The sequence below is a fragment of the Pogonomyrmex barbatus genome, unplaced genomic scaffold, assembly GCF_055798465.1.
Source record: "Pogonomyrmex barbatus isolate J1 unplaced genomic scaffold, ASM5579846v1 scaffold21, whole genome shotgun sequence".
NCBI lineage: Eukaryota > Metazoa > Arthropoda > Insecta > Hymenoptera > Formicidae > Pogonomyrmex > Pogonomyrmex barbatus.
This window is the reverse complement of record NW_028297118.1, coordinates 355,670-369,340: the sequence shown is the minus strand read 5'-3', so window position 1 is coordinate 369,340 and position 13,671 is coordinate 355,670. Positions and strand designations below refer to the sequence as shown.

The 13,671-nt window shown below is 50.2% G+C and overlaps 2 protein-coding genes across 2 annotated transcripts; both read right to left on the bottom strand.

Annotated features, from left to right (window-relative positions):
* Positions 1 to 783: 783 nt before the first annotated feature.
* On the bottom strand, positions 784 to 3,100 carry LOC148936455 (uncharacterized). Its single transcript, XM_089077991.1, has one exon. It carries the CDS (start codon positions 2,955 to 2,957, stop codon positions 975 to 977), a length of 1,983 nt encoding a protein of 660 aa, XP_088934117.1. The 5' UTR covers positions 2,958 to 3,100; the 3' UTR covers positions 784 to 974.
* Positions 3,101 to 10,885: 7,785 nt separating this feature from the next.
* Positions 10,886 to 13,202, bottom strand: LOC148936454 (uncharacterized). Its single transcript, XM_089077986.1, has one exon. It carries the CDS (start codon positions 13,057 to 13,059, stop codon positions 11,077 to 11,079), a length of 1,983 nt encoding a protein of 660 aa, XP_088934112.1. The 5' UTR covers positions 13,060 to 13,202; the 3' UTR covers positions 10,886 to 11,076.
* Positions 13,203 to 13,671: the final 469 nt, after the last annotated feature.

Genomic DNA, 13,671 nt, shown 5'->3' with positions numbered 1-13,671 from the left:
GATGCAATGAATGACACGTGGTGAATACACTGTACTTACTATATTCAAATATTCATGAATCGAATTACACTCGCGTAACACTTGGTTAAATTTAGAGCAATACAAAATTTAGAATACAAATGATCACTTAATTAACTTAACTAGATTGAGACGAAATAGAATTGACTTAAAATTAGAATTGGAATTGGGATTGGATTTGGATTGACACTCGCACGATGTGTACTACTCGACGGCGCGTACAAGAGTGGACGAGCATGGCCGCGCGTTGTAACGCGTGCCTGCGGCGGCGCTGTTGCGCAACGTGGCGGTAGCGTGGGTACGCCAACGCACGTGGCGCAAGATGGCGGATGGCGTGGGCACGCCAAAGCACGCGGCGCAAGATGGCGGATGACGTGGGTACGCCAAAGCACGTGGCGCAAGATGGCGGATGGCGTGGGTACGCCAAAGCACGTGGCGCTCGCGACGGTCATAGCCTATAAAGCTAGACCAGACGCACATATCTATAATGGTCGTTGGTCGGCCAATCAGCGCGCGGCTGACTGGAGATGATGCGCAACAGCAACGCGAGCCTTATTGTAGTATTAATAATTTTACAATTATTTAGGTTCATTGTTAGCGTGATTTATTTATTATTATTATTTAATTTTATTACTTATATTTATTACAGTGTATATTCACTGGCGGTAAGGCGCAACGCGCGATATGTCAACGGCAGGAGAGCCGGTTGTTGCCAACTTTGGCTTGAATAGTGGCGCTTCTGCGCAGGTGGGAAAAGGAGAAGGAAAAGAAATTTTTACGTTGGCTCTCCTGACGTTACACCTCCCCCCCTAAGAAGAAATGCAGGGCCAGGTGCCGTGCATTTCCCCTGCTCTACTAGAGGTTGAGTTGCAGAAGGTTTGAGCTACAATTATTTTACTTATGTTTATTCGTCTTATATTCTAACGCTTGTAATTAGTTATCGCACTTATTTGTCTCTATACTACGTCCTCGCGTAAGTATTTTTGGAGTTCACTGTATGACCGCACATGCTCACTAAACTTTTCCTTTTCGGCACTAGGGGCGATTTCGGGCGCCGTCGGTGTGTCTTCTGTCGAGCTCTGAGCTATTGGCATGAGGCGTTCCCTGCTAGGCGAGTCGGTTTTTGTTGCTGGGTTACCCATATGCAGCAAAAGGTTAGTGACCGACGACCATACTGCTCCCAATATATGAAGGCTCCATCCGTATATTCTGTGCAACGCGTATCCGTGGATGATTGTATCGATCACCAACTTGATCAGTCTGGCTATCACGAATAACGCCAAGACTCCTGCGCTGGCCGAGCCAAACGTAACAAATCCTTGCCATAATCGCTTCCCTGTGCTTTCAGCGATCCGATCTAAAGACTTTTCGTCGAGAAGATTCATCAAGGAAATACTCCCGCTCGGGACGTCCTGTCCTAAGGCCCCTCGCGCTATTGTATTCAGCATAGACGGCTTTTCGACTGGGAACATTATGTGGTCTCGCAGTCGGTTCAGATCGTCCGCGGAGTAGATTCCACTGGTGGCGAGTGCGTCCGGACTGACGTATTTCCACGTGGGGGTAGAAAGCGGCTGGATCGTCGGCGGAGGAAGCGACTCGATCGGCTTCAGGCCTACTCGGTACCAACTGCCGTGTAGTTTGTACATGCCAGGAAGCAACTCGTTGCAGTCTTTGTGTGTTCCTGTCCTGGTCAGAATTCTGGTGCGTGGCAATAAAAAGTGTGACGAATTGCGGTAGGTAACTGGCAACTCGTTGTAACACTCTTCGGTATGTCGCAGCTTGCATTCTACTGGGACGCATTGGACAATATGGATGACTTCTCCGGCTGTGACCGCCGTGTATCCAGGGGCTTTCATTATCCGGAAGGCCATTTCGTCTGGGGCTATAGTTGCCAATGAGAGCGCATTCTGGAGGATCTGACGCTCTAATGCACATTTCTGCTCCATAATATCGTGGTAAAGCCTGGTAAGTTGCGTTTTCACGTGTTTCTCCACGTAAACGAATTTCGAATTCACATAGGAGAATATATCTAAGTTGTTAACTGAGATCTGTGACTTAGATTTGAACGTGCGTCCTCGCTGTGTTTCCAATATAACAAGCTTTGGGTGCTCGGTCTGGAAAAGTCGATAGCCACATAGGTTGAATTCCGTCGTTTTTGTCAAGGCGAACGTTGTATCTCCGGTGGTCACTGTATATACCACTGGGGCAGTTTGTTTGGGCTTCGGCGACAGTTTTATGGCCATACCCTCGTAAAGTATATCGTACTGGTTGAAGTGGCAGCTGTCGTCGGACGGTGTTTTCCAGAAGGTTTCCGTACCGTCGAAATCGGCGCAGCTCCCCAGTTGCACGGGGCAGCGCGTTCCAGATGGCAGATTTAATGAGTTCGCTGACCGTTTGAATGGTGCTTCAAACGTCCTCAATACCACCTTTAAGGATGCTTGTACTACCACGCTCTCCCATGCTCCGAATCCGTCCGTGTACTGCGTTCCGGAACAACGGCCGTCAGCGTGCGTTTGTCCAGCCATAGTGACGCTCCTATGATTCGTGGCGTTTACAATCAATCTATCCACGAAGGCGGTTCCCAGCGCGAGAGTTCCAGTCTCGTGGATTTTCTGGCAGGTTTGCCAGCCGATCTCTTTGATGTACACCTTTCGACCGTCGGATACAATTGATATGTGTGAGTGCATGCCGCAGTAGTATATGGTCCGGTCGATTTCAATTCGGCATTGAATTATTGGCAAGCTCTCGAAATCGGAACTCTGCATGAGTTGTACGTACGTCTCCGTGCTCGCTGGCTCCATATCCTCGACATTACAGGCGCCGACGTCCAGCAGCGACAAGGTTGTGATATTGAGTCCGCTGCCTCCGCAGTCATAGCCCGTCAAGCCAAAGCTGAGCGTCGGGAACAGTAAAAGCGTTAAGATTCGTTGTGGCTCCATGTTTCTTCAAGGGGTGACGTGTGTCGACTGCCGCTTGGTTGCTCGCTCGCCCCCGGCTCTGGTTGTGGTGGGGCACGGCGTGTGGTGGGGCTCCGATTCCCCGCCTTCTTCAGTTTGTCCATATGGATAGTACGCAATTTACCTGGCCTTATCTCTAATTTAACATTATTATTACTTAGCACGTCCGCTATTTTGTAGGGACCGGTGTATTGTGGACTTAGTTTATTTCTCACAGGTTCTTTAAGCATGTACACCTGGTCTCCCGCTTCAAAGTTGCATGCCTTAACCCTTTTATCATAGTATCGCTTTGATCTAACCTTCGCAGCATTCAGGTTACGACGCGCGGCTCTCTGGGATTCGCTTATTTTCGCATTTAGTTCGAGTAAGTAGCCAGCGTAGCTTTCGTCGCGCTCGTCCTCGGGGAAGGGATCGCTTTCGGGAGTACGCGCGACGCTCCCGTAGACCAATTCGTGAGGGGTGAACTTCGTTCCCTCATGTACGCTCGTGTTGTAAGAAAAACTAGCTAATTTTAGATATTCGTCCCAATCGTGGTGGTCATTGACAAATTGTTTCAAGTACTCCCAAAGTACATGGTGCGAGCGCTCCACGGAGCCATTGGACTGAGGGTGGTACGCAGTGGTCTTACACTGTTTAATTCTGAATTTGCGAGCTATGTTGCGCATTAAAGAATTTAGAAAATGAGACCCTTGGTCCGTTAGTACCGCTCGCGGGGCACCATGCACGCAAATGAATTCGTTTACGAAAGCGTCGGCCACGTCGATAGCCGAGATCCCCTTGAGGGGGATAGCTAGTGAATACTTCGTCAAGAGATCTTGTATAGTAAATATGTACGAGTGGTCCTTGCGAGTGGTGGGGAGCGGCCCCATGATATCCATAGATATCTTATCAAACGCTTTGTCGGGTGTATCCGTTGGAATCATGGGCTGTCGGGTCTTTACTCTAACCAATTTTTTTAACTGGCAGCCTTCGCAATTATTTATGAACCGCGTTACTTCTTCCTTCAGTCTAGGCCAATTGTACCGCGATTTGAGGCGCGCGCATGTTTTGTTTATGCCTTTATGGCCTCCTATTGCGGACGCGTGATATTCCTCGATCAAGCGGATTCTATCTTCGGGGGGTGGAACAGTGATTTTATTACCGCATATCGATATTTCTATATCTTGGTTCCAAAATGCGTCGCGAATAACCTTTTCTATTTTCCTCCACGGTACTCCACTCGCATCCCCCTTGCAGACAGATATGGACCGTATGTCGAGTTCGTTCGTGACGTCGAGTAGTGACACCACGGCCTCTCTAATACTTTCTAGCGTGGTTATCGCGGAGACATTTACTTCAATCGGCAATGCAATAATTCGCCGTTTGCCGCTTTGCGTGACGTTTGCCCTGTTCAGCATGACGTCCCGCAATTTAGGCAGTAGTCCCTGTTGGCTGAGCATCCGAGCCCCTAAATCGCAAGGTTCACCTTGGACGCTCACGAATACCACCAGGTTGTCGCTTCTACTCGTAAAGTTATCTACGATTTCCTTCACTTTCGCGTGATGGAATTGAAACGGAGCGTTATTCGCGTTAAATAGAGATTCTTCGCTGGTGTCACTGTCGAGGTCCTCGTCGGAAGTGACGACGTGGGGGCGGATTTCGGTATCGTCGTCGGTTGACGAATCTTCCTCGGGCTCGCTATCGTTCCGTCTCGCGATATTCGATGTGCTCTCGAGGGGAAGGACGGGAAAAGCGGGGTTTCGTGACAGCGCGTCTGCGTTTACATTGGTTTTGCCGGCTCGATACATAACTTCGTATTCGTATTCGGCTAATTTTAATCGCCATCTGACTAATCGTGACGTGGGGTCCTTAACCGAATGCAACCATGTCAAGGGTTTGTGGTCGGTGACGAGCTGGAATCTTCTTCCGTATAAATATGGTCTAAAGTAATTTACGCAATAAACTATAGCGAGCAATTCCTTTTCGATCGTGGAGTAGTTCTGTTCCGGCGGGTTTAGTAATCGGGACGCGTATGCGATAGGGAGATCCTTGCCAAGCGGTCCCTGACTGAGGATTCCGCCGATCGCGAACTTGGAGGCGTCTGTAGTTACGACGAATTGTTGAGAAAAGTCGGGATATTGGAGAAGGGGTTCCGTGCATAGGGCGTGTTTAAGCTGCGCGAACGCGTTTTCCTGTGGATCGCCCCATCCGAACGGTACCTCCTTTTTTAATAAGTCCGTCAGAGGTTTAGCTGTTTTCGAGAAGTTCGGTATGAATCTCCGATAGTAACCCGCGAGTCCGAGAAATTGTTTAATGTTTTTCGCGGCATGGGGGCGCGGAAAATTTTCAACGGCGTGAATTTTTTTCGGGTCAGGCTTCACCCCGTCTTCTCCGATTACGTGGCCCAGATATGTGACCTCTTTCCGCAGAAATTCGCATTTGTCAGGCTGGAGGCGGAGCTTCGCGCCTCTCAATCTTTCGGCCAGCTTATTAAATTTTATTTCATGCTCTCGCAGTGAGCTAGCATATACCACAATATCGTCGAGGTACACGAATACCTCGGTTCCTTGGAGGCCGCTCAACACCTGATCCATAAGTCGCTGAAAGGTCGCCGGGGCGTTTTTTAACCCGAACGGCATGCGTTTAAATTCATAGTGCCCGAGAGGCGTGGAGAAAGCCGTTTTCGGCGCGTCCGACTTATGCATCGGTATTTGATGGAAACCCGACGCTAGATCGAAAATGCTAAAATATTTCGCGCTTCCCAGTTGATCTAGGATTTCGGTTATGTTGGGGAGGGGGTACGCGTCGCCTATTGTTTTCTCGTTGAGCGCTCTGTAATCTATGACCATGCGCCATCGTTTATTACCTTTCGAATCCGGTTTCTTAGGAACAATCCACAGAGGGGAATTGTACGGGGAATTGGAGGGACAGATTACGTCGTTTTTTAGTAGCTCGTTTACTTGCTTAGTAATTTCCTCTTTGTGTATAGGCGGGAATCGATACTGCTTTGTATTGACGGGTTGGTTATCCGTCGTCGTAATCGCGTGAGCAGTAGCGTCTGTGTACCCGAGGTGATCGGAAGGGAGCTGGAAAAGATCTGGGTTTTTTTCGATGAGCCTACCGACATGCTCTGTCTCCACCTGACTGAGGTGCTCTAAACGAAGGAGCGTTCGAATCGCTGAGATTCTTTCTGAATTCGATTCTACTTCCTGGATTCTACTTCCTATAACCCCGCAATTAAGAGAGGACTCTTCCCTAGGGAGGTCCCGTGAGATTGATTCGATCTCCTTGAGTTGGATAGTAGGAATGGCGATTTCTTTATCGGATTCGGTCGAGTTGATTATTTGCGAATATGCCCTTCCGTTGCGATTAGTCACGACCGCTTCGCCGAGGTATACCCCATCGCAGACTCTAAGTCGCGGGATATAACCGACTGCTATTTCTGGGTTCGCGACGTTCATACAAAACGTGGCGCGGCAGCGACCTGGTATTACGATAGTTTCCCGTCGGGCAAAAGGCAGGCGTATTCCTTGCCACTCTATCTGTTTTCGCCCGAAATCGATTTTGGCGTTATCGCGCAGGAATTCTGATCCTAGGATTCCTTCCTGGACGATGGGGAAATGGTCAGGTACCACGTGTAGGGTTATCTTGTGGCCCATAAATTCTATACGAGCCGACCCGAGAGTTTCCAGCCTGCCTTCGGTGATTCCAGTCAGGTATATTGTATCGCGCTTGAATACCGGAGTCTCGGGATGTAAGCAGCGCTCTTTTATTAGATTCGGTGCCGCTCCTGTGTCGACCATGAAATTAGTTTCCTTGATTAAGCCACGCGCGGACAATGTTATAGTGGGGGCGTGTGAATACTCTTGCGGATTTAAGATTGCGATCCTGACGCTTCTTCGGTCGTCTCCACGACGTTCACCGGACGCGTACTCCTTGGAGGATCCGCGCGCGCTGCGTCCGACCCACGGGGCGGATCCCGACCGTTTCCCGGTTCGTTGAGGCGACTGTTATTATATTGTCGTTTCCGACATTCCTCGATTTCATGGCCGCGATTTTTGCAATATCTGCACCATTTATCGTTAAGCTGCGATCCGTAATCGCGCGGCCCTCTGTCGCCTCCCCCCGATCTAGGCGATTCGCGTTTCTCGTAAAGCGGCGCAGTTCGTCTTACTTCGTCGCGGCGCTCAACCCACTCGGAGGGGTAGCGCGGTGCATAGTTCCGATCGCGATCTCTGTATGCGTCGAGTCGCGGCGGCGAGCGTCGTCGTTCCGGCGGTGCGGGCTGCTTGTAGCGCAGGCTAGGCCCCGCACCTGTTTCGGGGAAACGACGGTTTGCGCTGAGGGTTTGTTTGTTTGGGCTCAGCCCTTGATGGGGCGGCATTCCGTAACGCTGCCGTTCTATCTCATCACGCTTGGCTATAATCTTCGCGGCGGCAAATGCCTCGAACGGCTGGTAAAAATGTTCCGGTTTGAGTTGTAAACGTAGTGGGGTGGGCAGACCCTCACAGAAACATGAAGCGGTGAGTTCGTCTATCTCCCGGTTCGTCGCGGAATCTATCGTACCGTGGGCCCGACGTTCTCCGTCCCTTATGGAGGCTCGGAGTTCCTTGACGCGGTCGATGTAATCTAGCATATGCTCTCCCGATTTGAGGTGCACAGCGGTCAATTCCCCGCGGTATTGCGCAACACTTTTTATCGAGCCGAAGGCACTATTTAATAAATCTGACAGTTGTGTCACTGTGTCGCACGGTTCGTCGGCGACGGCTGAGTGAGCGTGGCCGCGCAATTTCGCTACCAGTAAACGCGTGAGGGGTCTCTCGAAATGAGGCGGCAGGATGTCGCGCGCTTGCCTGCACGCTCCGAGGAATTTCGACAAAGGGATGTTATAACCATCAAAAATTGGAACGAACTCGGTCGCCTCGCGATAAGTTATCTTCGGCGCGGGAGGGAGTTCCGTGCCCGACTCATTCAGCTCGCCAAAAGGGGCGGGCGTTTCCGTGAACCGTTGCCCAGCGGGAAGGCTAGGGCTTCGCGGTGGTAGGTCGCGTCGTGTCTCGATTTCGTGGCGAATGTTATTCAATTCAGCGCGCATTGCAGCAAGCATATTATTCATCTCGCGCACGGCGGTTCGACTCTGTTCCGCTTCAGCGCGGTCTCTTCGAAGCGCTGCGCTCTCCGCCCGAATTTCTTCTCTTTCCCGTTGTAATGCGTCGGCGTCGGCTTGTAATTGTGCGGCGCGCTTGGCCATGTTGGCTTGCATGACATCGAATTCGCTGTCGGTATACTTAGTTTTAGGGGCACCCGGCCTGTCTACGGAGATCATCTCTGCGTCGTCGCTCGCGAGCTTTCCCTTTTGAGCGCGCGTGGTCATGTCCGTTTCTTTCTCGCCCTTTACCGGTGTACGAAGCATAAGAAACAGCTACAGCGCGAATATGACGCGGGTCGGTAGGATGTGTCGAAATTTTTCGATTCCTCCGATTAACGTATCCCACCGCTGTCACCAGAAATATGTTACGTCGCAGGCGGTGGCGAGATTGCCAAAGCAAATCGCCACGTGGCACTGGACCAAGGCGGGAATACGCTCGCCTCTCGGCGACGCTGCCAGCGATCGAGCGGCAAATCGCCAACAGCGGTTCGGAAGAATTAAGGAATTAAGGAATTAAGGAGTACGAAACCCTGATTATACTGCTCAAATCCGCGGGAACCTCTCCGATAATGTCAGCGGCGAATTATTAAGTTCTCAGGAAATTTCAGTGAATTACACGGCTAACGTTGCGTTTAACCAGACGTTGGGCGATTATTAGACTGTAAGCGGATCAGTGCAACAGAGAAGTTGGTTAGCCGGCGCGATAGGATGCCGTCGGGAGCGGGATTGGTCTCGTCGAGGTAGTATCGCCCGCAGATGTTCTCTATAGCGTTGCCTAATTCCCTGAGCACTTCTAGAGACACAGTAAAAACTTCGGTGCAGTCAGGGCAGAGCTCAATATCGCGGACTATTACAAGACTAGCGCGGCAGCAATCGCAATGATCCCGGGCGGAAGTATACCCGAACTGGAACGCGTGGGCCAATTCAAGACGATACGTAAGAGTTCCCTCTGGTATTTTCTCCTTACATCGAAAGCAAAGATATTCGGCACTATTAGGGAGTAACTCGGCGATAGCGTCGTCCACGCGTCGATATCCGAACGTGGTAAGGCAACGCACCGTGCTCCTACGGTATCTGTATACGGCGGCCGGGTGAGTGCGCGAATCTCGTGGCTCGAGAAAGCAAGGCGGGCACATTACGTCAAATAACGGGAATTAATATTACGCGGCGAATATTCAATATTAAAATGATATTACGAAACTGGAATATTTCCGTGCGTAGCGATAAACCGGCTCAAAACCCTACATGCCTTAGGAGAAAGTGGCAAGGGCGGCAAAAAAGGGTCGGTCGTAAAACCCTTCCGGTCGGGCGATGCAACTATGCGACGGTCGGTCGACGCGAACAAAACGAGTGACACAACCCGAAAGAATCTTGAACGCGAGTACTCTTATATTCATTCACGTCTAATTCCTTTATACTCTATATTTTACTGAAACGTATGCAAGATGGGAACGCGAAAGCAACCGGGAATAAAACTTGATGTATGATTTTCACCTACCTTTCGGTGTCCGCTCTGCGCAGATACTCCTCGAGGGAGATGCGTGGTCCGAAACTGCTTCCCTGGTAAGCTGCTACGGGGGTGGACGGGGCCGGTAAGGCGCTCCAGAGGCGGTCGTGCACGAGAAGTTCGTACTCGCCGTCGTAACTCACTTCCTCGCCGATGATCGCGTTATGATCGTAAATCGCGGCCACGTGGAGGTCGTATTCAAGCCGCCGAAGTGCGTTGTTACGACCCGCGCGATTCCTCCGTGCTTTAGGCATTCGGCAGAGGCTCCAGGCGTATATTGTATTTAATTAAAAGATTAGAATTACCGCGTGCTCGAAGTCCAATGTTTCCTTCGTGGTAAGTGCGGATAACGCACAACACCTTGCCCCCGGAAACGATTGGAATTCTCGCTTTAACTGCTAATTATTCGGTAAAATAAGGTTTGAGTTGTTAATGCCCGTTGCCTCTTTAGCCTCGCGAACACTTCCGATTTCTCGCGGCGATAGGAAGGATGATGCAATGAATGACACGTGGTGAATACACTGTACTTACTATATTCAAATATTCATGAATCGAATTACACTCGCGTAACACTTGGTTAAATTTAGAGCAATACAAAATTTAGAATACAAATGATCACTTAATTAACTTAACTAGATTGAGACGAAATAGAATTGACTTAAAATTAGAATTGGAATTGGGATTGGATTTGGATTGACACTCGCACGATGTGTACTACTCGACGGCGCGTACAAGAGTGGACGAGCATGGCCGCGCGTTGTAACGCGTGCCTGCGGCGGCGCTGTTGCGCAACGTGGCGGTAGCGTGGGTACGCCAACGCACGTGGCGCAAGATGGCGGATGGCGTGGGCACGCCAAAGCACGCGGCGCAAGATGGCGGATGACGTGGGTACGCCAAAGCACGTGGCGCAAGATGGCGGATGGCGTGGGTACGCCAAAGCACGTGGCGCTCGCGACGGTCATAGCCTATAAAGCTAGACCAGACGCACATATCTATAATGGTCGTTGGTCGGCCAATCAGCGCGCGGCTGACTGGAGATGATGCGCAACAGCAACGCGAGCCTTATTGTAGTATTAATAATTTTACAATTATTTAGGTTCATTGTTAGCGTGATTTATTTATTATTATTATTTAATTTTATTACTTATATTTATTACAGTGTATATTCACTGGCGGTAAGGCGCAACGCGCGATATGTCAACGGCAGGAGAGCCGGTTGTTGCCAACTTTGGCTTGAATAGTGGCGCTTCTGCGCAGGTGGGAAAAGGAGAAGGAAAAGAAATTTTTACGTTGGCTCTCCTGACGTTACACCTCCCCCCCTAAGAAGAAATGCAGGGCCAGGTGCCGTGCATTTCCCCTGCTCTACTAGAGGTTGAGTTGCAGAAGGTTTGAGCTACAATTATTTTACTTATGTTTATTCGTCTTATATTCTAACGCTTGTAATTAGTTATCGCACTTATTTGTCTCTATACTACGTCCTCGCGTAAGTATTTTTGGAGTTCACTGTATGACCGCACATGCTCACTAAACTTTTCCTTTTCGGCACTAGGGGCGATTTCGGGCGCCGTCGGTGTGTCTTCTGTCGAGCTCTGAGCTATTGGCATGAGGCGTTCCCTGCTAGGCGAGTCGGTTTTTGTTGCTGGGTTACCCATATGCAGCAAAAGGTTAGTGACCGACGACCATACTGCTCCCAATATATGAAGGCTCCATCCGTATATTCTGTGCAACGCGTATCCGTGGATGATTGTATCGATCACCAACTTGATCAGTCTGGCTATCACGAATAACGCCAAGACTCCTGCGCTGGCCGAGCCAAACGTAACAAATCCTTGCCATAATCGCTTCCCTGTGCTTTCAGCGATCCGATCTAAAGACTTTTCGTCGAGAAGATTCATCAAGGAAATACTCCCGCTCGGGACGTCCTGTCCTAAGGCCCCTCGCGCTATTGTATTCAGCATAGACGGCTTTTCGACTGGGAACATTATGTGGTCTCGCAGTCGGTTCAGATCGTCCGCGGAGTAGATTCCACTGGTGGCGAGTGCGTCCGGACTGACGTATTTCCACGTGGGGGTAGAAAGCGGCTGGATCGTCGGCGGAGGAAGCGACTCGATCGGCTTCAGGCCTACTCGGTACCAACTGCCGTGTAGTTTGTACATGCCAGGAAGCAACTCGTTGCAGTCTTTGTGTGTTCCTGTCCTGGTCAGAATTCTGGTGCGTGGCAATAAAAAGTGTGACGAATTGCGGTAGGTAACTGGCAACTCGTTGTAACACTCTTCGGTATGTCGCAGCTTGCATTCTACTGGGACGCATTGGACAATATGGATGACTTCTCCGGCTGTGACCGCCGTGTATCCAGGGGCTTTCATTATCCGGAAGGCCATTTCGTCTGGGGCTATAGTTGCCAATGAGAGCGCATTCTGGAGGATCTGACGCTCTAATGCACATTTCTGCTCCATAATATCGTGGTAAAGCCTGGTAAGTTGCGTTTTCACGTGTTTCTCCACGTAAACGAATTTCGAATTCACATAGGAGAATATATCTAAGTTGTTAACTGAGATCTGTGACTTAGATTTGAACGTGCGTCCTCGCTGTGTTTCCAATATAACAAGCTTTGGGTGCTCGGTCTGGAAAAGTCGATAGCCACATAGGTTGAATTCCGTCGTTTTTGTCAAGGCGAACGTTGTATCTCCGGTGGTCACTGTATATACCACTGGGGCAGTTTGTTTGGGCTTCGGCGACAGTTTTATGGCCATACCCTCGTAAAGTATATCGTACTGGTTGAAGTGGCAGCTGTCGTCGGACGGTGTTTTCCAGAAGGTTTCCGTACCGTCGAAATCGGCGCAGCTCCCCAGTTGCACGGGGCAGCGCGTTCCAGATGGCAGATTTAATGAGTTCGCTGACCGTTTGAATGGTGCTTCAAACGTCCTCAATACCACCTTTAAGGATGCTTGTACTACCACGCTCTCCCATGCTCCGAATCCGTCCGTGTACTGCGTTCCGGAACAACGGCCGTCAGCGTGCGTTTGTCCAGCCATAGTGACGCTCCTATGATTCGTGGCGTTTACAATCAATCTATCCACGAAGGCGGTTCCCAGCGCGAGAGTTCCAGTCTCGTGGATTTTCTGGCAGGTTTGCCAGCCGATCTCTTTGATGTACACCTTTCGACCGTCGGATACAATTGATATGTGTGAGTGCATGCCGCAGTAGTATATGGTCCGGTCGATTTCAATTCGGCATTGAATTATTGGCAAGCTCTCGAAATCGGAACTCTGCATGAGTTGTACGTACGTCTCCGTGCTCGCTGGCTCCATATCCTCGACATTACAGGCGCCGACGTCCAGCAGCGACAAGGTTGTGATATTGAGTCCGCTGCCTCCGCAGTCATAGCCCGTCAAGCCAAAGCTGAGCGTCGGGAACAGTAAAAGCGTTAAGATTCGTTGTGGCTCCATGTTTCTTCAAGGGGTGACGTGTGTCGACTGCCGCTTGGTTGCTCGCTCGCCCCCGGCTCTGGTTGTGGTGGGGCACGGCGTGTGGTGGGGCTCCGATTCCCCGCCTTCTTCAGTTTGTCCATATGGATAGTACGCAATTTACCTGGCCTTATCTCTAATTTAACATTATTATTACTTAGCACGTCCGCTATTTTGTAGGGACCGGTGTATTGTGGACTTAGTTTATTTCTCACAGGTTCTTTAAGCATGTACACCTGGTCTCCCGCTTCAAAGTTGCATGCCTTAACCCTTTTATCATAGTATCGCTTTGATCTAACCTTCGCAGCATTCAGGTTACGACGCGCGGCTCTCTGGGATTCGCTTATTTTCGCATTTAGTTCGAGTAAGTAGCCAGCGTAGCTTTCGTCGCGCTCGTCCTCGGGGAAGGGATCGCTTTCGGGAGTACGCGCGACGCTCCCGTAGACCAATTCGTGAGGGGTGAACTTCGTTCCCTCATGTACGCTCGTGTTGTAAGAAAAACTAGCTAATTTTAGATATTCGTCCCAATCGTGGTGGTCATTGACAAATTGTTTCAAGTACTCCCAAAGTACATGGTGCGAGCGCTCCACGGAG